This window comes from Centroberyx affinis, unplaced genomic scaffold, assembly GCF_046629955.1.
Source record: "Centroberyx affinis isolate AG114_WGS23_722 - 3 ecotype Tasmania unplaced genomic scaffold, CSIRO-AGI_Caff_v1 ptg002533l_1, whole genome shotgun sequence".
Classification (NCBI taxonomy): domain Eukaryota; kingdom Metazoa; phylum Chordata; class Actinopteri; order Beryciformes; family Berycidae; genus Centroberyx; species Centroberyx affinis.
The window spans coordinates 188,185-211,844 of NW_027280751.1; the positions used below are offsets into that span (position 1 = coordinate 188,185).

At 41.6% G+C, this 23,660-nt stretch overlaps 1 protein-coding gene across 1 annotated transcript in view; it reads right to left on the reverse strand.

The window, feature by feature from the left end:
• The window catches only part of fhip1b (FHF complex subunit HOOK interacting protein 1B), a 35,179-nt gene extending 20,075 nt beyond the window's left edge, over nucleotides 1-15,104 (reverse strand). The window contains exons 1-3 of the mRNA XM_071534386.1: nucleotides 14,973-15,104; nucleotides 9,184-9,588; nucleotides 7,366-7,596 (exon numbers count right to left, since the gene is read on the reverse strand). Of these exons, the coding sequence (XP_071390487.1) occupies nucleotides 7,366-7,596; nucleotides 9,184-9,588; nucleotides 14,973-15,101 (765 nt within the window). The 5' untranslated portion in view covers nucleotides 15,102-15,104. The remainder of the gene's footprint in view (nucleotides 1-7,365; nucleotides 7,597-9,183; nucleotides 9,589-14,972) is intronic.
• Nucleotides 15,105-23,660: the final 8,556 nt, after the last annotated feature.

The following is a 23,660-nucleotide window of genomic DNA, read 5'->3' on the forward strand; positions in this document are numbered from 1 at the left end:
CTGATATTGCAATTGCGATATGATTTGCGATATTAGAGGGAATGATAATTTTTACATCATTATTCTCATTTTCATTGAAAACCGTATTCAAATTATTATGGTGTGATTTTTGCGGGGATCTGTACCAAACAAAGATGTTTTCTTAAGTCTTACGTTGATCACGTATTGAGGTACGTATCGAATCGTCTCAGAAGGAGAGACACACACCCCTAGTAAATAATATTGCAACATGACCAAGACTGCCAGCTATTAGCATTAGGATGTTTTATTAAATTTGTGTAATTAATTACTCTGTGGGAAGAAAGACATTAACTTTGACTGAATGACTCTTTCCATGTGCCTACGCTGGCCATAGTGAACTATACAACAGATTCTTTTGACTGTTCAGATGTAGACAAGAGATATTTGTTGAACGCTGTGTGGGAGGAAAGAGACCAACACAGTGTGCTATCATCCCTGGTTTTATTTCAGCCAGGCAACATCTACATAATCAACAGGCCAGACTGGAACTGCTGTTCAATACCTCTCTCCTTAAAGGAATAGTTCAGTATGCTGTGAGAGCTGCATGGAGCCATTTTATGGTTATTTTCCGTTATTTTTTAAAGTCTGAAGACAGGTCTCCAGCAACTTCATTTGTTTTGGAGAAAGCTGCAATGCTCTTCTTCCGGGGATCTCCGGGACTGTTGTATGGACTAACAAACTTTACCCGATTTTCTACTGGCATGGGGGTGAGTAGATAATGACTGGACTATTCCTTTAATAATAATAATGTCTCGTTCTTTCCCTACCTAACACACAAACATACAGCGTTGTGAGCTCATCCGTACGTCAGACATTTTTTGTTAGTGTCCGAATCGTAAAATTATATTGTGGAATGTTTTTGAGGGCACTACAAATTTTCCCACAATGCACTGTAATATGTAGTGAACAAGCCTGGTCACTAAAACCATTGAAATATACCAAAATGCATTGCGAGTCTGTTGTCACCTGGCCGTTACCAAGCAACCAAGCTGTAACCCTTCTGTGGTTTTATAATGATGCATCCTCTTCTTCACCAAACCTCGTTTACTAATGCTAGTAAATAAACTTTATTTGGTACCAAAAAGATGTCAAGCTATTCTAAAGATGTTTTCTTTTAACTGTCAATTCATAACTAATTATAAGTGCACGTTTTGTTACGCTAATTTGAGCTTGTTAACACTAACATTAACATTAAGGTCTGTTGTTCAGGAAGGTATTTATCTCTAGCTGCAGGTTATATGGTACAGAGCTTATTGTAACGTGTTTTTTGTTAATATCAGCTAGTGAGAATCCAAAATGTGAAGGAAACCTCACAGCTGGATGGTGAAGTGCTGCTGTGTGAAAATAAACAGAAAAAAGAAGCCGAACACAACTCTGATGCAGAGAATATTTAGTCACCGACATAAGGTCTGAAAACGCCTAGATGGGAACGTCTGTGAATATTTTTTTTCTGTTTAATATCAGCTAGTGACACATATACGGCTTTGAAGGAATATTGGTAACTTGTCAAATATTAGCTGAAACATTTGTTTATGAAACTGGTGAACGCAGACGCAGGCTGATGATGAATGATGATGAATTAAGTGTCTGAATTCACTCATTAATCATGAGTGATTTACCGCTAATTAGTGCACTAATAGAGCAGCACTATATAGGGAAACACAGATGGGGGAATAGCGATCCATTCCGGCCACAGCTCCCGTGTCTTCAGCCCTGCTCTGCAGAGTGACACATCACCAGCATCATGGCTGAGGGAGGACAGCCCAGCCGCAAGCCAAGCCACAAGGCCACATCTCAGAGGCTGTACCCACACCGCAGGCCATCCAGCCCAAGCCCAAAATGCTGCTCATATCAGATTTTTTTGGATGACTGCTCATATCTACTCTAGGATGCAACTCATATCTGACACCGATACAAACTGACAGCGATATATATATATAATGTGAGCCTTCCAGGTTTGACTGAAATGAGTCGTCAAGTCGGCTATTTGTCTTTCACAGGATTCATCTCTAAATCAGAAATCATCATCACACATTAGATTACCATGTGTGAGTGTGTAAGTGGGAATGCACAGGAAATAGACAGAGAGAGAGAGAGAGAGAGAGAGAGAGAGGGAGAGGGAGAGGGAGAGGGAGAGGGAGAGGGAGAGGGAGAGGGAGAGGGAGAGGGAGAGGGAGAGGGAGAGGGAGGGGGAGGGGGAGGGGGAGAGGGAGAGGGAGAGAGGGAGAGAGGGAGAGGGAGAGAGAGAGAGAGAGAGAGGGAGAGGGAGAGAGGGAGAGGGGAGAGGGAGAGGGAGGAGTGCATTGCCCCAGCATTTGGTCCTTGATGTCACTGGTCCTCCTACCATTAAGTAGGTCAGATTGAAGCTCATAAATTATTCCCTGTGTTTGGGAGTGGGGGTGGGGGTGGGAGAGAAGAGCAGCTCACTATAGAGCAGTGGTTCTCAACGTGGGGTCCGGGGACCAACAGGGGTCCTTGAGGGGGTTCCAGAGGGTCCCCAGCAAATTGATGAATTGTTAAACTTCACCATCATTTCATTTACAAGAAGTGAACACAACTAGAGAATGTAGAAGAATGACTGTTTTGATCATAGTTTATCTGTTATCTCTCTACCTGCAGTACAGATAGTCATGGAATTCTGGACAAAATCATATCTAACAATAAAAATATTCTCAGATTTGGGTCAGAGAGATAAAATCTCAACAAGTGGGGGTCCGTGGCCTTAATTTGTACTAAATTAGGGGTCCTTGATATGAAAAAGGTTGAGAATCACTGCTATAGAGGGTACAGACAGAGGGAGATGATGAGGAGGATGAGAAGATCGACCACAACATTACAGTAATGGTAACGGTACAGACAGACACAAACAGCCACATCTCAGAGGCTATATTCACACCGCAGGCCATCGAGCCCAATTCCAATATTCCTATATCAGATTTTTTTGGATGACTGGTCATACCTACTCTAGGATGCAACTCATATCTGATACCAATACAAACTGACAGCGATGTCAAAAAGACAGGTGAGTAACTATGACAAAGAAGTCACATCCATTTTTGTTTCCAACACATTTCAGTTACGATGTGAGCCTTCCAGGTTTGACTGAATTGAGTCGCCAAGTCGGCTACTTGTCTTTCACAGGATTCATCTCTAAATCAGAAATCATCATCACACATTAGATTACCAATTAGCTTTTCAACTGGGGGCGTTTGGGGCGTGTACCATTTACTGTGGAAGTCACAGCAACAACAACAATGGAGGAAAGCAGTAAGAAAAGACAGACCAGTAAAGATAAATGTTCAAAAACACAGAACAGCGTTGCATTTTTTTAAATTGCAGATTGTCTGCGTTTTCTGGCGGGACCAACTAGGCGGGAGGAGTGTGAGACTAAAAATATACTTTCTCCTAACCGAGGCAGGAATGAATTTATGAACAATTTCACAATGAAAAAAAAAAAAAAAAAGAAATATAGGAAAAGTGAAAAGCCATCATTCCTAACAGAATCTGGTAGCGCAGCAGTAAGCAATGATTTTTTTCACTTGCTAACAAGGCTGTTATTAACCAGCATTATGCTCCTGTCTGGCTAAATTGCCAGTTTTGTGAAGCAGAGTTAGCAGTTTGCAGTAGACAAATAAATTACCTCCACCCACAATAACATCTATGAGTCAAACTGTCTATAGTTGTCACTCTCTATGGCTGCTCTGTATATGTGACTGTCACAGTGGATTGTCATCACTGTACTGCAGTCCAGACTCACATTTTCCATTCTATGACAAGGCTGAATATCTTTTTTTTTATAGGGGGGGCAGGGTTTCCGATTTCAATGTCCCGGACAAATGGGAGAAATTCCGGTCAAATATTATCTGTGTTTATTGAGCTTAAAGGCAGGCTATATAAAGAATGACATCATCAAGGCATGTAGATTTATAATATTTTTTATTGAAAAGTAGGCTACTTTTGCTTATACATTATATTCCAAATAAAATAAGTCCCGTCAATAGACTCACGTGCATAAAGCTATCTCTCAAACACAAACACAACGTTACCATGCAAAATAGAAAAATAAAATCCTCTACTATGAAAATTTACACTTTACTTCGTTCCTGACATGTATTTTGTTGCCAAACAGCCATATGCTTTCACCAGTACGCAATGCCAAATGCCAAAAACTACGTGTCCCTCTCACCATTACGCAATGCCAAATGCGCAACGTGCATCATGTCCCGTTAGCCATCATCACACATTGCCAACTGCTAAATATGCAAAAACAACACAGTAAATATGTAAAAAGCTCAGCCCAACAAAAAGTCATGAAAATAACCTGCAAAGACATCTGACCTTCACCCAACACACACATCGCCCTTGATTGGTTAATACATTACACCACATTCAAAACAATTTAATAAATCCTCCCCAGTTGTGTCTCATGTCACTTAAATCAACTCACGTAGTGCAATATTTATTATTACTTTACTGAACGAGACTCAAAGCTAGTCGTCTGGAGCAGGTCTGGAGACAGACTGGGAGCAGGTCTGGAGACAGACTGGGAGCAGGTCTGGAGACAGACTGGGAGCAGAACTCAACCTGTTGCTGTAGCTCAGTCTCAGTAAAACGAGGAGCACAATGTTCCAATAATTGTGCTTAGAGGGAATTATTTTCACCGGACATTATGACCGGAGAGATTTAAATATGTCGGACTTCAACAGATTTTACCGGTAAAAAAATACGGTAATTACCGGATAACGGAAACCCTGAGGGGGGGGGGGGGTATCCTAGGATGTGGCAATTCTTAGTATTTCTGGTGATTTTGGTACTCACAGTAATCACAGTAAAAAAATGGAATCATATTACTATGCCATTTCCCCACAGTCACCAGCTATAAAACACGCCCCCTTGTACAAGCCAGCCAGATTTTGCTCCAGTTTCTATGTAGACACTGAACTGTCTGAAATCAACCAATCAGCACTAAGAGGGGGGCGGGCCTTCCAGAATGGCCAGCCAGTCATATCGCAATATTCAGGAAATATGGCGATATTCGATAATATCGCCCAAGCCCATTGCACAAACACACTAGAAAGGCTGGACCTTGAATCCCCTTAAAGATGCCAATAGCCTGCACAGCATTACAGCAGTGTTATAACCTAATGTACAATGGGAATAAAACATCATGCTGTAAAACTTTATCTTTAGACTAAAACAACACAACCAAACCAGTGTCTGCGTTTTTATTTGTAAAATATGACAGTACATACAGGGGGAAAATGTAGCCATCACTTCATTATATAACATACTACAGGTACAACACCAAAAGCGCTCTAGTAAGCAAAGCACCAAAAAGAACTAAGCAGGTAAACAACAACAAATTAAAATGCATTTAAAACTTTACCTTTAAAAATTACAGAATTATTCAATCATCGAATTTACTGCATGGGATTCTGGGAATGTGTTTTTACGTACACACTTGTCTCACGTTTCCTCTTATACTTTACAGTATTATATAGAATAAAATAAGAGGAATAAACAGTACGGATGAGATTTGCTTAATGTCAAATATGTTTACATACTGAGCTCAGTCCATTTAATCCTTGTTGGAAAGCGGTTTTACGCACGCACTCGACTTGTCATAGGCTACAAATATTTTAGTAGGGCTGGGCTGGTTGAAATCAATATCATGATAATCATAAGGATTTTTCTCGATATCAATATATATCACGATATAGTTCATGTATGCAAAATCACGTTAAATAATCAAATTAATGTTCATCTCATTGAACCGAATGGTAATGTTAGGTGTGATGTCAAACAAAACTGAAATATTCAAATAATATTCCTATCATACCTCATTTTATGAGAGTTTTTAAGTAAAATTTGCTCGTCATCATCAATTTAGACAGCAGAAATGTGTCACGATATCACGTGACTTCATATCATCACCATATGATTCCACTGAAAGACGATAAACGATAATACTGAATTATCGCCCAGCCCTATATTTTAGTATTATTTACTTGATCTATCTTTTTGTAAACTATGTTTGCCGTGCAGCATTTATGGAGAAGTGATTGCATTTAATTATGTTTTTGGTGTCTTATAATCCCGTAACAGACAAGGCATGAAAATAAATTTCATTAATACATTCATTCCCTCTCAGGATTTCTCTGAAGTGGCTCCTTGACATGGTTTGTCTGAAAAACGTCCATATCCGTGTTTGCAGCGCCACGTATTCCGTGGAAATACAAAAGCGCAATTAATGCTTTCACACATATCCCATCTTCCATGTCCGGGGACTCACACATCCAGTTATGTCAGCCCATGCCCCTTCTAGTGCTAAAACATCATTTAACCTCTCCAGACTCCCTGCACAGAGATGTAGGCTGGTCGACAGGCAGCCTGATCTGAGCAATGACCTAGTTGGTGGCAAAGATATAAACTCTGACCAATCTGCAAACATATTTGCTTTTATTTGAAAGCTAATGTGGAAGAGGAAAATTCTTAAGGTGAAAACTAAACAATGGTTGCGGTTGGCTCCTATAATCGTGGTGATTCGATTATTCAATTATTGCTGCAGCCCTACCTACTGGGCTTGGGCCATATCCAAAGTGTAATATCGCATTTTTTTTTTTGTTTTATTTGATGGGTTTTAATTGTATTTAATTTCTTCCAAATTTCATACAATTTCTAGGCTATAATAATAACAATAATAATAATAATGATAATAACAACAATAATAACATCATTATCATTATTATTATTATTGTTATTGTTATTGTTATTATTATTATTAACAGCCTAGAAATTTGATCTTACTGTTCAAGCATTGGAGGAAACAATGGCCATTTGGTATAATTTGCAGATCCCTGATATTTCCAGAAAAATGGGCTGATTGTGGAAAAGAATCGCTTTGGATAAAAACGTCTGCTAAATGACGTAATGTAAAGGGAACCCACTGGAATTAAAAAGAGAGATTTTTCACTTCAAGTATGATTATTTTTGTTTTTTTTACTATCCTACCACTAGTAGATTATAGGTTTATAAATTTAAAAGCTTGTAAAGTTGTGATCTAAGCAACATGGCTGTTAATCGCGTAATAATCGATATTGCGGGAAATATCGCGATACTCGATAATATTGAATATTGGCCCAAACCAATGCTACTACTACTACCTACCATTATCATTGCAGGAGAAAAATTTTTCCTAACTTCTCCCAAAATCATGAACAAATTTTGGCCCGACATTTAGTATTACTGTTTTTGTACCCAAAGATGAGTTTTAGAGCTTCAATCTGCACTGGAACCTAAAATAAATAAAAACACAAACACACACACACACACACACACACTAACCGGGCAGAAGTAGGAGTTTTCTGCGATGTGGCGTGCCACGGCCTCGTGGCTGGCTGAGGTGGCCATGACCAGCAGCAGGGCGTCGCGGGCCTGCTGCCCGATGGCTCCGTCCCGGTGAATGAATGGCACCAGGAGGGAGAAGATCAACAGGTTGGTGGGGCCCTGCTGGACCGGTGCCGCCCGGAAAAACATCTCCAAAACCACCGGCTGCCGGGCCATGGACACACACACCTGGTAGGAGTTCACACAGAGCATAAAACATGGTGTATCAGGGGATATCATCTGCCATGGAGGGCCAAGAGTATGCAGGTTTTCATTCCAAGCTAGGTTATTATGGTAAACTAAAACTAAGACTTAAACTAGATGTTAAAAAAACAACAGACATAAAAAAAACAACACTTTGTGAAGAAAACTAAAACAGATTGTTGGAGGAAAATTGCAGATAGTAGATTGCATAAATAAATAGGCTTTTCACTGGCACATTATTAAAAGGTCCACACTGAGGCTGTGAAAAGATTTTTCCATTCACAAAGTTGGTCTCATGTTCCCCAGGGCTGCAGTGATGGGAATACAGGGGAAATATATTGCCTCAATTAGTCTCTGGAATCACATGAAAGAATTTCAGCGCACTGAATATGCAACAGTAAATTTCAATCATTACTAATAACTACAGTCAACTAATGTAAGCTACCTGCTATTTAATAGAAGCACTCTTTTATAGCCAGAGTGGGCAACTGTCTGGAAATACTACAAACATTTATTATATATGATCTTAATAAATCATCATGGAAAGCAAAGTGGTTCTGCCAGTCTCTAAACACTGTTGCCAGTCTGTTCTGTTAATTCAATAGTATCCCCCAGTACAGTTCTTTTTATTACTTGTGTCTTACATTTGAATGCAATGTTTTGCTCATATCAGGTTATGGAGACGAAATTGTTGCAATAAAGCTTATTCAAAAAGAGGCCATGGGATCCTCTAGGAGTGGCGATGCCATTTTTCCAGAGAGCTGACAGGTGTGGATGCGGCCTTTTTACACGCTTTGATCCAATAGCCTGAGCAGAACCTGCTCCGGAGCAGGTTAGCTGTGCAGCATGGGTTACCATGGTGATAAACCCCGCTATGAAGAGAGCCACCGTCATGAGACTGAAAAGCCAGGGTTAGGCCCAAAGTTAGCTTGCTAACCCACTAATCTCTTCGGAGTACACCCCCCAGCCAGCGTGGCCAACAGCATCTTGTGTCCTGTTTGGGATTATTCTGAGCTAAATGGTCAGAATTCAGATCGCTGTCGAGTCTGCTGGTGCATTTCATTAGTGCAGCATGAAACCAAGTGGCCCCAACTTTTACTTGAGGACGCATTGAAAAATTTATCTAAATAAATGTTTAAAAAAAAAAAAAAAAAGGATTACTTGTATCACACAATACTGTTGCAAACATATGCAAAATACCTCTGAACTTCTATCATTATACCCCTACCAAAAATACTGAAACTAGAGCTGAAACTAAATAAAAACTAAACATTTGAAAAAATAAAACTAATGAGTGAAATCAGTAGGTGTAGGTACCAGTGTACAAAAGATTTATCTCACTTTAGCCAACATGTCCTAAAAACTGCAGCACTCTAGATCTCAAGATTTTATACTTTTTTTTTCTTCTTTCATTTATTTTTACATTTTGGGGCCAGGTATGTAAGTATGTAAAGTGTGTAGACTGTAGGTAAGTATGCAGACAGTAGGGAAGAATGTACAGTGGATTGTAGCTACGTATGTGGACAGCAGGGACCTATGTAGACTGTAGGTAAGTATGTGGAATGGGCGTACCTGGTTGAGCAGCAGTACCAGGCTGTTCTCCAGGGCGGAGGGGCAGCCGAGCTGCGGGTCGGCACAAGCTCCCAGCAGCCCCAGGAGGGGCTGGAGGACGGCTGTGTGCTGCAGCAGAGGCTGCTGGGACTGGCCGATCAGCATCTCAAACAGCTTGAGCAGCGCCCCCTGGCTGTCCGGGTCCAGGCCGCGGCGGAGGTGCCACTGGACCAAGCACTCTAGGATGTTCTCAGTGACCACCAGCTCCAGTATGGGGCCCACGGGTGGCATGTTGGCGCTGCCCTCTGAGCCCTCGGCAGGCCGTTCCTCTGCCAGCAGACACAGCATCTGGTCGGTGTGGTTCCTCACTGCCGTCAGGTCGTCACTGGAGGACGACGGCTCACGCTGCTCCAACACCCAGGACACCTAAATAAGGAAGAGGACGAGTGCTTTTTTAGTGACGGGACGATATATATCGAAATTCAATATATCGCAATACAAAAATGTATCGTGGGGCAGAAAAATGAATTTTGATAATCACAAATGAAATGGCTTGCTCATCACAATTATTGTTGTTTCCATTCTAGCAGCCAATGCCATTGCTAGAAAGATTTGTGGCTCAGAAATAAACATAGTTTTGCACAGTCAGACTTTGTCGTCACTGAACTTTTACGTATTAAATCGCATCATGGTCATATTGAATCATGAACCCCATATTTCTCATCGAATCATATCGTGAGATGAGCATATTGTCTCATCCCTATGCATTTTAAATGTGTAACAACTTTGGGTCTCCTACTGCGAGTAGCTGGAAAAACTTAGAACCTGCTACAGGCATTTCATTCAATTTTCATTCAGTTCTAAAAAGGAAAAGTATATGATGTTGCTACAAGATGAGCTGGGCTTGTGCAACTCGACAGCAGGTGTTTCATACTGTTTACTGATAGCTCTGTGAGCCAGCATGACTACAGTGATGATGAATTTGCTAGATTGTGGTCAGCTTGTGTAGATAGAGATCTGCTTGTTTGTAATCTAGCAACTTGCAGTGTGTGGTAAATGGTACTGAAAACACTGCTGTCCTCAGGTGGGAAGCCATGTGACGAATGTTGCACAAAGCCAGCACATCCTCGTACACGCACATGCACATAAACAAAACATTAGTCATCTTCTCATTATGCACTTAAAGCTAACTGACAAGTGCATCCACTCCCCCCACCCCTCTCAAAAATCTATAATATCACATTGCATGGAGAGAGAGAGAGAGTGCATCAGTGTAGCTAGCAGCACTGGTAGGGTCGAAAGCATTGTGTCTTGATTTTTCAATGGCGGGCAGAGAGAATGCAGGCGGATGACAGAGGGCTCTTTAACTGACACAATTCTACATAGCTGTAAATATGAAAATCCATCTTTGGAACCTGTGAAAGTAGGCAAACAATACACACTGCACTTTGCTGTCAACCCTCCCACTAAAACCCATGCCAAAAAGTAATGATTTTGCCCATCTGTGTAAATGGTGCAAAAAGGGAAACAGTTGAAGCACTTACAGATTCAGCCCAATTACTCAAACGCTGTATATAATACTAGTGGGATGTAAAGTATATCATACTGTATTGTATTGCATGTATGTATGCGTGCGTATATGTGTATGTATATACGTACATGTGTACTGTATATGTGCTTGTATGTATGCTATATATTTATATATATATATATATATATGTGTGCAGTGCATGTATATGTATGTGTAGGTGTATATATATATATATGCATGTAAATGAAATACGTCTCATTATTATACCCCCTTCTTCTCTATTTTTTTTTATATTTATTTATTTATTTTGCCTTTATTATTGTTGTACTTTACCTTGTTTCTGTCAATAAGTAATACCTAGGACGATCTTAATATGTTTCCGATATCTATTCACATGGACTATGTACTAGTTATACATTTACTACTTAATTAACCCATAAACGTACTATAGATGTTTTAGCGTGACACTCACATATACAAAACTTGTACATCTAAATTAATTTATTCATTTATTTTTTATTTTTATTTTGAAGAAGCCTGAGAGGGGGAATGGGGAAGGGGAATGATAGCAGCCAAAGCCGTGTATGAATGAATCAATAAAAAATTGGTCACAAAAAACAAAACAAAAATGGATATGCTGCGAATTTGGGCTGAGTCGACTGGTGCTGATTTAATTGTTGTTTCCGAGACTTGGCTCTTCAAGTCTATATGGGATAAAGATGTAGCAATTGATGGCTTCAATATTTATCGTTCTGACCGTCCCAGGAAAGGCGGTGGTGTGGCAATCTATGTTAAATCCAATCTTGCTGCACAGGTCATGCTCTCCAAATCTGCTATTAAGCAGTTTGAAATCTTAGCTCTAAGTATTGATTTGTCTGGTGGTCAGTCTTTAACTATTGTTGGTTGCTATAGGCCCCCTTCTGCTACCACTGATACATTACCCTCTGTAATGCAGCTCTTATCTCAATTACATTTTAAGGAAATCATCCTGGTAGGTGATTTTAATTGGGATTGGCTTTCACCAGTGTCTGATGATTTTAAAGCTCAATGTTTGTCTTTTAACTTTACGCAAGTCATTGAAAGCCCCACACATCTTAACCCCAGATGTCTAGACAAATCATCTCTGATCGATCTTTTAATTACCAATATGCCGCCTAAATATTCTGCAACAGGGGCCTTTGCTAATGATCTAAGCGATCACTGTGTGGTTTGTGCTATTAGGGACACCAAAATTCCCCGTACCAAGCCCTGTGTTGTTTCATAAAAGAAATCTTAAGCACTTTATTGAGCAAGTCTTCCTTCATGATTTATTTCTTTTTAAATGGGACCGTATTTTATTGATTGGTGATGCTGACCTTGCTTGGAAATATTTTTATGACAGTTTTAGTTATTTTATGAACAAACATACTCCTATTTGCCGGTTCAGGGTGACGGGCTGCGATAGCCTCTGGTTCACTTCTGAGCTGGCAGGCCTTTTACATAAAGAGGAATCAGCTTTGGGCCGACGCTAGGAAGTCTGGCTCTGAGGCTGACTGGCTACTGGCTTTCCATCAACTACGTAATCGCTGCACTTCTGCCATTAAGAAAGCCAAAAGCAATTATTATTTATCACAGACTACAGACAGTCTAAATGATCCTAGGAGATTTTGGCAAACCATAAAATCTCTCTCTGCTAACTCTTGCTCTTCAGAGCTGCCTCCTAATATTGTTGTTGATTCCATCCCTGTGTCAAATAAATCTGAGATGCTTAATTGTTTCAACAAACATTTTATAGCCTCCAGCTCTTTGTTTGGCACATTATCTGATGGCAAATCACCCACTTTCTCCACCCCTGCCAGTCATGCCTCCAACAGCCACACTTTCTCCTTCACCCCTTTCTCTGTTAGGGAGGTTTGTAAGGCCTTAAAGGATCTAGACCCTAGGAAATCTACAGGCCCTGACAATCTCCCCACTTACTTCTTACGCCTGGCTGCAGATATTATAGCTGAAGCAGTGTTGCATGTTTTTAATATCTCTATACAAAACAATGTCATTCCTGATGTTTGGAAAACTGCCTATGTTCTCCCATTATTAAAAGGTGGTGATCCCACAGTGTTGAATAACTACAGACCCATTTCCAAGCTCTCTATTTTAGCTAAGGTCCATGAAAGGCTGGTGAATGACCAGATCAAGGAATACATGTGCTTGAACAACATTGTATCTCCTCACCAATCTGGTTTTAGGAAGCAGCACAGTACAGTAACTGCTGCCATGAAAGTTGTAAATGATATTGTGGAAGCCTTGGACGCCAAGAACTATTGTACTGCTCTTTTTATTGATTTGTCCAAGGCTGATACCATTGACCATGGCATTTTATGCCAGAGATTATCAGCTATAGCTCTGTCAGACCAAACTATTGGTTGGTTCTCAAATTACCTCTCCAACCGTAAGCAATGTGTGCAGTTTAGTGGTCTTTCTTCCAGCTTTCTTAATGTCACCAAAGGTGTACCACAAGGTTCAGTTTTAGGACCCACCCTTTTCACCATTTATGTAAATGATGTGGGTCAAAATATGAATGCATCTGTACATCTCTATGCCGATGATACTATTGTATATTGTTGTGCAAGCACTGTTCCCCTGGCATTTGAACGTCTGCAGTCTGCATTTGACACTATTCAGTCCCACCTGTTCCACCTCAGACTGGTGTTAAATGCAGACAAAACCAAGGCCATGTTCTTTTCTAACAAAAAGATGGTGCCAGCTGTTCTTCCCTGTATCATGTCTGTACAAGGTACCCCTATTGAGACTGTGACCACCTATAAATATTTAAGCATCACAATTGATGAAAGCCTTTCTTTTAAATTTCATATTGATCATCTTTTAAGGAAATTGAAATTAAGATTGGGCTTCTTTTTTAGGAACAAATCCTGTTTCTCCTTTAATGTTAGGAAACGGCTTGTTGCTGCTACTTTCTTGCCTCTCCTGGACTATGGGGATGTTTTGTATATGAATGCCTCAGCTCACTCTCTTCATCTGTTGGACGCTGTCTATCACGGAGCTCTGAGATTCATAACCGATTGTAAACCCCTCACACACCATTGTACTCTGTATTCTTTAGTTAACTGGTAATCATTATCCATGCGCAGAGCTTTGCATTGGTATAACTTCATTTATAAATCCATTCTTGGACTGCTGCCCATTTATTTATCCACTTATATGTCACAGAAACAATGCTGCTATAGCCTACGCTCCCAGGGCTTCATCACTCTCTCCATCCCCTCAGTCCATACAGAACTTGGTAAAAAGGTTTTCTCCTACTCTGCCCCTTCAGCCTGGAACACGCTACAGCAGGAACTGAAGCTGTCCAGCATGATTCCCCTTGGGGATTTTAAACTACTTCTACAAAATATGGAGAGAGCATCTGTGGGGGTTTGCTCTTGTACATAGTACTTAAAATCTGGTTACCACTTTTGCACTTATCACTTTTATGATTTGTGATCTATCTTGTCTCTGTATTGAATGTCCTGTCTGTCTGTAACTGTGTTGTACTGCTGTTGTTGCCCGACCAGGTCTCTTTTGAGAATGAGACCCCGTGTCTCAATGTGATTACCTGTCTAAATAAAGGTTTAATACTAATAATCACATAAAAGAGTTATACATAGGTACTGTTTGCTGATAGTGCCAGCTAGTCATTATGGCAACAAGTGTGTCATGTGTCCCCTTTCTCATTATCAACACAAAACATGGCTGAGGTAGTGCATTTTCTTAGCCTGGTATCGAGCCCTTATGAATCGCAGTTTTCAGCACTCTTCGAATTTGCATGGTGATTCATAAGGGTCTGGACGCAAGCCTATCCACCACTGATTCGGTGACGTAATTTCTTGCCCCAACCGACGGACAAATGACAATAACAAGAGGATTTGGCACAGTCCTGTTTCTGTAGCCACCAGAGGAGCGAGCAGGTAAATGAAGCTCTTACCAAAGCCGGTTTGAAGCACCGCAAATACATCCTGACCTCTGAAAAAGGCTTTTAAACACACGGATTGATCTGTAATGGCGTCATCAGTAGATTAGTCCCGCCTACATCAACCAGCCAATCAGGTATCTCGGACAGTATTTGCCTGAAATAACTGCCAGTGGATAGGCTTGCGTCCAGACCCTTATGAATCACCATGCAAATTCGAAGAGTGCTGAAAACTGCGATTCATAGGGGCTGGATACCAGGCTAGCATTTTCTGAAAAAAAAATAAATAAATAAAAAAAGCCTAAGGTGTGAGCCTAAGGTGCATGTCTACCTCACCTGTCTCCAGTGGTTCTCAAACACCATGAGGCAGGTCTCTGGGTCGGCAGTGCAGGGACTCGGGGGGGCGGCGCCCCGACTGGACCGACTCCCGGGACCCCGCGGGTTCAGCCTGCTCAGCCAGCTCATACTGGACACAGCAGGGGACGAGCAAAAGGGTCACAGAAACTCAAAGGCGAGAGAGGGAGCTCTGGCACAAGGAAAGAAGGCTGGAGTACAGAAGAAACAGAAGGAGAGAGAAAGAAAGATGGGAGACAAGGAAGGAAGACGAAGGAGAGAGGAGGAGAAGGGGAAAGAGGGGGGGAAGAAGGATGGGGGGAAGAAGGAAGGGAGGGAGGGAGGGAGGGAGGGAGGGAGGAGGGGGGGTGGGAAAGGGTGGAGGACCAAGAAAAAGTATAGATGGATGGAGGGATGGAGGAGGAGAAGGAGGTCGGCTGAGCAGCAAGTGGGCTGTCGCTGCCAGTCAGACTGGTAAAAGCCCACTGCTGCTTTAGAAGCTGTGTGACCCTGCTCTCCCTGTAGACCCTGTCATCCAGTCTGAAGCCAACACCACTCCATAACTGGCCAGGATAGACACTCTGCGCTGTGGGAAAAAACAACAACAAAAGAATAGAAATTGAAAAATGGAGTTAAAAACGCTGTGCAAAGCTGAAAACCCTAACCCTAGCAACAACAAAGGTTTTCACTACCTGTTAAACCCATACACAGCCAAACTGTGGTTTTCCCTAACCCCCAAATGAAAACATGAAATATACAATACATTGTCTTTTTTCCAAGTGTATGTTATTTTAATGAATTCTTGTATTTTCAATCAAGCTTCAAGCAATCAAGCTTTATTTATACAGCACGTTTCACGTAAATGCAATGTGCTTCACATTAAAATTAATAAAATGTAATAGTTATGACTACATACAAATATAAAGAATAAAATAAAAGTTAAAAAAAAACAGATAAAACAAAATACAGATTAAAATACTGCAAATGATAAAATAAAGTGTGAGAGAGACTTAGAGCAAAAGAGGAAATAAGATAAAACGGAAATAAGATAAGACAAAATGAAAGCCAGACAAGCCAAATAACAGTTCTAAGAAAAAGCAAGGCTAAAGCTACTTCTTAGGCTTGCGTTTAAATATGTCCACTGTTAGAGCTGCCCTCAGATCCAGAGGGACTGTCCCAGACGCCACAGGAACTGAGAGAAGCCTCCTCTTAAGTCTTTGCCTTGCACAGAGGTAAAACTGTGTATCGGGGGGTTCTGCCAGGGGCATATTTAGTGAGCTGGGGTCTCATTTATAACTGTCCTCTGTGTACGCCACTTCCCACACAAAAGTTGTGATCTATAAAAACAAACTTGACGGGAGAATGTGCTCACCTGTACGTAAACTCTGACCCATGCGTACAAACATTTTGGAGACAGTGGGAAACGGTGACTGAGATGGCAAAGTAGTAAAATAAAGCAAAAAATGGCCTTTACACTCAGTTCATTGCCAGGCCGACTCCACATCAACTTAGAAACCCCACTAATAATAATAATAATAATAGTCCTTGTCAGTAGAAGGTCTAGGCTACAGCTAAATAGTGTCTTTGTTGCTTTAGTTCCAAACTCGATCATTTGTCCGTACATAGTACGTACATTACAATCTTTTAGCAGAGACCCAGTTTGTCACAATTAAATCTGACAAATTCAGGTGTTAGGCAATTGGACCGGATGTCTCAAGGTAATAAATACTGATGCGTTATGACGCTCCTCCTCTTGTTCACCACGGTCTCACACTGTCTGATCCCCGAGTCAGAAAACGAGAACACAGAACTTGTCTATGCGTTTTTTATTTAAATCAAATGAATGTGAAATGCTGAGTGCGTGGTTACGTTCACTCTTTCCAAAAACAAAAGGCACATTTACGATACCTGGGCCAGTCGCACCGTCTCATCTTCCTCTCTAACGTTAAGTCAGTGTCACGCTGTGTTTCTGGCACAATGCCACTAAAGAGGGTTTTCCCCATTCAGTCATCGAGGTGTAACTTTCAAGAGGAGAGAGCTCCGGTATCTCCTCGCCCCGCCGGTGGTGCTGACACAACAGTCCAATGCACTTCTTGGCGTCAACCTTTATACTGGACAATTTATTTTTTTGTTTTAGTTCTATAAAGGGTCTGGCTCTCAGAGCTGGCAGCATTAACTGCTGCTGTGACATTTTGCCTCTCAACAAACTGTTTCTGGTTGGTGACGCCCGAACCGAGGCCACCGGGGAAATGTATCTTTTTCCGCCTGGCTCCGGCTTTGCCATTTTCTCACACGGGAGAACGGAATGCAAACATATTTACATACACATCAGTATTCATTCAGGGCGTTTCATTGACCATCTATGGTTAATTGTGGGAGTTAAGGGGCGGAGTATGTGGCTCGTACACGTGCGCAACATTTCAAGTTGGATTGTGATTTATAAAGCAGAAATTGTGTGCAGGTGTGCGTACGCACGGTTTTATAAATCTGATTATTTTTGTACATACGTACTTTTCCTCTTTTGTGCGCACGTAACCTTTTAGTGTGGAATCCACCCAGTTTTATAAATGAGACCCCAGATCCTTAATGTAATCAGGGGGAAGTCCGTAAAGACCAATAAAAGAATCTTAGGATCAATTCTAAAATTAAATGGAAACCAGCGTAGGAACTTTAAAACAGGAGTGGCCTAACACATAATCTCTTCCTGGTTCTAGTTAAAACACTGGCAGCTGCACAATGTAGAGGTCCTATGGAAATCATTACAAGCGTAGCGCAGTATTACTCCTCTGTCTAAGGGTTAGGTCTGAGCTCTACCTAACAATTAACCATAGACGGTTAATGAAACACCCTGAATGAATACTGATGTGTATGTAAATGAGCTCCAAGGAGCTCATTGTGGACTACAGGAGAGCCAAAGGCTGCGACCTCACCCCCATTTACATCAATGGGACTGAGTTGGTGTCCAGCTTCAAGTTCCTGGGCGTCCACATCTCCAAGGACCTTTCTTGGACCCTTAACTCCTCCACCCTGGTCAAAAAGGCGCAGAAGCGTCTTTACTTCCTGGGGAGACTGAAGAAATCTCACTTGTCTCCCTGGATCCTGGTGAACTTTTACCTCTGTACCATTGAAGGCCCTGCAACGGGTGGTGAAAACTGCCCAGCACCTCATCGGTACCCAGCTCCCCTCCATCGAGGACCTCCAGAGCAAGTGATGTCTGCGGAGGGCTCGAGGTAGGGGTGGGCGGTATGGCCAAAAAATTATATCACGGTATATTTCGAATTATGTACGGTAACAGTATGTATCATGGTATATTTGTTTTTTGGTTTGTTTGTGTTTTTAAATAATAAAAAATGATTTCGGAGCAGTACAACACTCTGGGATGGTTCAATTTATTGCCAGTTTTACTGTGCAGTTCCTTTAGTATTCTGTAATCTTCTCCAAAATAGGTTCTGAACAATACAACTAAATATTTTCAAATAAAATAAACCAAACATAAAAATGTAAATTTCAAATATTCCAATACTCCAATTTAAATAGCTGCCACTGTATATAACAAAAACTTCAAAGTTTAGGCAACATGTCAGGAAAAGAATAATATAAAGATAAATAGCACATTATATGCAAACTTTTTTCTTTTTACCTTTACACGGGAAGCGACAAACGCCTGGTCCTCGCTCAGTTTCAAAGAGAGGTGCGCGGGGAGAAGCGGAGGAGCGGGCGGATGGGCAGGCGGAGCGGGAGGCGGGCTCGCTCTCGTGAAAAAGTCACGTGTGTGTCTGTGGCACGCACACGCCCGCCCGCCCGCTCAGCTACAGTTGAATTGTCTTTAACTTTTTGACACCGCGACACAGTGAGTGTCACCACACAACTGATCTGCGGACACCATGTCACCTGACGAGTGAAGTTTGTTCTGTTGAGTTTGAAAAATGGAGGAAAAGTTGATTCTTGAGGTCTGATTTCCCAAAGCTTAATGACTGCTTTCTAAGAAGGACATTAATGAGACCCAAAGTGTCGGTGCAAGAGAGGGTGTATGACGTAGGCTATGTACATACTAGGGCTGTCCCGAATACCATTTTTTTGGGCTTCGGAGCTTCGTTAGTAATCAATAGCGAATAGTCGAAGCTTCGGCCGCAGCGGGTGGGGGGGGGGGGGGAGTGTCAGAGTCACGCACCTTCAAAGCGCTTGGCTTTCCGTACACGGGTAACAGTTCACCCGACAAAGTTCACACATAGTCACAGTTCCTCCTCACAAAAACACAGCGCTGAAAACATAACATACATATAACTTAAATTAATAGCCTGAGAGAGAGAGAGAGAGATGGTCGAGCGAGCTAGAAAGTGAATTAAGAGAGGGAGCGGTAGTAGCGAGAAAGCCGGTGAATCAGAGAAATAAAACGTTATTTTCTGATTGTTTCACAGCGGTTACGTTCTAAAGCACAGAGAGAGAGAGAGAGAGAGAGGGAGAGAGGGAGAGAGAGAGAGCCCCGTATCAAAATACCGGTAGCCTACCTTAGAAAAAAGATTAAAAAAAAAAAAAAAGATAAACGGAGAAATGTCTTGCTGCTGCTTCTCCTGAGTTTTGTTCAGCAAATTTGAAAACTGACAGCTTGAATTTCAGGTCGTACTTTTTTCTCTGTGCCACCATGGAGATCAGCAAATGTGACTGACGTTTGAATGCAAGTAAAAAAAAAAAAAAAAAAAAGAAGAAACTGCTTCGCAGCTTACGGATTACATATAAAATTGCATTTAAAAAAACAAATATCCGAATCCCAAAATTGAAAACCGAATACCTACCCAACCAACGAATATCCGAAAAGTCGAATATTCGGGTCCAGCCCTAGTACATACATTACAATTCAGTTATATATGGTTATGTAAACACAGCTGTCATTAGCAGCATCTTCTGGACTACACAGCTGTGCGCTGTGGCCGTTTCTATGGTTACCACACGCGGAGCACCAGCTATATTTTCCCTTCACATGAGGTGCTGTGAGTGCCGCGGAGAGGCGGTGCAAATGGGCTGGCCATGTCTTTTTCCACAAATTTATTATCTTTTAATGGCAGGACACAGTTCGCTAGCTTTATGTGTTACATTTGTAAATATGAAAATTTGTATTTTTACATTAAAAGACAATAAAACTAGCGTTCTACCGGTAGAAACGGTAGAGTCCATTCACTACCGCGACACGGATTTCTCCTGGTGTACCGGTTCAACCGTTATACCGCCCACCCCTACCGTGAGGCATCATTCCGGACACCTCTCACCCAACCCACAGACTGTTTCCATCTGGGAGGCGCTACAGGAGCCTCTGTTCCCGCACCAACAGGCTCAGGAACAGCTTCTTTGAGGTGGCTGTTACCCTGTTGAACTCTGGTCCACGGTAGGGCTGAACGATTTTGAAAAAATATCTAATTGCAATTATTTTGACTGATACTGCAATTGCGATATGATTTGCGATATTAGAGGGAATGATCATTTTTACATCATTATTCTCATTTTCATTGAAAAGCGTATTAAAATGATTACGGTGTGATTTTTGTGGGGATCTGTACCAAACAAAGATGTTTTCTTCAGTCTGTAGAATATGATGTGTAGGCCAGGACATCTCTGCAGCACCACAATATTTCATTTAAAATGGTATTTTGACACATTTCACCTTTAACAAATATTGCGCCTCCTGCGATTTGAATAAAATTTTGATTAATTGTTCAGCGCTAGTCCATGGCGTTAGCCCCCCCCACACCACCCCCCCTTCACCAAGGAAATTATGACATTAACTCCCCCTCCCCTCTCTCCCACCAAGAGGACACCTGACTCACCATCCCCCCTACCCACACTTGAACCACTACTGGACTCTTAATATCACATTAATATACTGTATATATATTTTTCTGTTACACTCGTATATACATGTACATATTTATATTTTTTACATACAATTGCACTATTGTAGTATAGTATAGTATAGTATTATATACGCTAACAAGTGCATTTCTGCGCATCAACAGAGTGTCACTGTCAGCAGCACCGGCGGGTGTTAGGTGACACCAGAGCTCTAGACAGACGTTACACCTCGATAACGAGGGAAACCCCACTTAGTGGCATTGTGTTAGAAAAAGAGGGAGACACTGACATGGCATTATAGGAAGATGAGACTGCTGCAGCTGACCCAGGTAAATGCGCCTTTTATTTTTGGAAAGAGTGAACCTAACCATGCACTCAACATCTCACATTCATTTGATATGACAAAACAAAAAAACACCAAACAAACTTAAGAACAGGCTATACACGTTGGAGTGGCACAGGCACTTTTCAGGCCAGTTTTGAGTGCATGCAGTGTTTTATAAACAAGACCTGAGGAGTCCTTGGACTACAAGGAGTGCCTGAAGCAGTTTTATAAAATGAAAAATAGGCTGTTCTGCGTCTGGTTGTCAACTGTGTAAATGAAGTGTTCAGCTCACTGTAACAGGGCCACTTTTTACTGGTTGTGAACTGTGAAAACAATGGGCATCATAAGAACATTTTCGTATTCGTATCTTAAGTTTCTGCACGACTCGTATGAGTATTCCACGTCAGATTCACCAAACGCTCGTATCATCAGAAAACTGTCGTAAATGACCTGCGTAAACACGATGAATGCCACCTGTTGTAAATTAACGCACGTTCACGAGAATTGTGAATTAGCATAATTGACGCCCCAACAACGCTATATAAGGCTAGGCGTCCGGCCCATTTGTCAGGAAGCTTCATTCATAAAAATGACACAGAAGATTAAGAAGTCTACCAGCTCTGAGATTGAAGTCCTACTATCAGAAATGTTGTTTTTACGTTTTATGCGGCACTGGTGAAATAAATTACGCACTACCTTCTTATGAAAAATCCAACAGTGCTCCCTCGCTATTTTTTCCTGTGACTATAACCACTGTTTCGAGAGTGAAATGCGAGACACCACAGCGCTGGCAGCTACAGGTAGGGAAAACTCTCTGGTAAATAAACAAGAGCAACCGCTTTTTAAAAAAAAAAAACGCTTCAATGTTAGCCTATTATTTCTGGTGCTGTAGGAGGAATGATAATGAGCGAACCTTTGTGACGCCACAAAGTTACGGAAGTCCAAACGGCTCGTTTAGAGGCTCGCTGCACTAATATGGATTGTGTGGATTTAGTTTTGATACTTTCACCATGTTTAGATAGACCATCCAACTCCTTTATCATCACAGAGGCAAGGGGAGTCCGTTTCTACACCATATGGGACCTTTAATTTTATGTTAAACGGAGCCCCTTAATTTTGTTAAATTAAAATAAGTAAATAAAAAAAGATAATTGTCGTTTTCTTCACTCAAACAATTATAAGAATTCCACTGCTTGAAGACAGTGGTGCTTGAGTCAGATGAAGGCACAGAGCATGCGCATGTGATCACGATTGAAGTACCACCTCTGCCTCATTTTGAGCCAGGAAAAACCCTGCTGAAGGATCTGCACATTCCCAAAACCAAAACCGCAGCAGAGTTCTGGCTATCGATGCCAGTCAGCCAGATCCAGGATGACCAATAAGACTGAAATGCCCTTCTACTCCACCCTGCCTTCAACTCCAAACCTCCAGAAAAGTCCTGTTGCTGGATCCCCTCCTCACCTCAAAAAAAACAAAACAAAAAAAACTGTCACTGTCGGGTGTCCAGTTAAGAGGTAGACTGACCTAGGCAGGCCTCTTCTGTGTGTGTGTGTGTGTGTGTGTGTGTGTATATTGGGAGGCCTGAGGGGTGAGTCACCATTGCAGCACACAGGCTCCAATTCCAGTCCCAGTCCTGTGTACGTTTCCATGTATTGTATGTGGCCTATGTATGGGCAATCAGCCCATCTCCTCAGGACAGAAAACACACTTGGTCACACCAGGGTGGGATTCGAACAAGCAGGATTGCTCAGTTACCCAGAGAGATCGCTAAACATTACCAGGAAATAAGAGTTGTTCATAATATATGGGCATTGGTTAGAATGGCTGCAAGACATCCATAAGAGCCGATACTCTTCAAATTAACTTCAAAAGTTATTCAAAGCATCGAGAATTAGATTCAATTCTTTTGGAATCAACACGACTTCAATCTATGGCCACACCTGCATTAACCTCTGACCCACTTTATAAGCTTATGACATGTAAGAAAACAGTTTGAGGAAAATGACTCCGGCTGGATTCTGTGAAACAATAACTATGTCAGAACAATGTCTCACAATTCAACTCACTTCAAAATCAGACTGTTACACAAATGTCCAAAGTCCACTTGTCTACGACAGCTTAGACTGCTGGGAACAGCCCTTCAACACGTCAACCAGCCTGGCCACACACCCTGGAAGCATACTTATAGCACAATATAACCTGCCAATCAGATATGTGCCTGTGGTAAACTGGCTTCCTCAAAGCCAGTATGATTTTTGAGTGCCACATTGTGACACATTTAAAAAGGCTCTGAACATGGAATACAGGTAGGCCTAAACAGTGAGCTGACCACAATGACCACCAGTGATTTGTAGTGTCGGGGTCAAGGGGGGATGATAAGTTATAGATTCTCTTGTGCAACAAGACAGACTTGCCTGGCCAAATATGACATTGTGGTGCTACAGCTGAGCCAGTGAGTCATCAAAGTGGCTGGAAGCAGACGTGGAGTAGGGTTATTCATGAGCACTGAAGGAAGGTAGCCT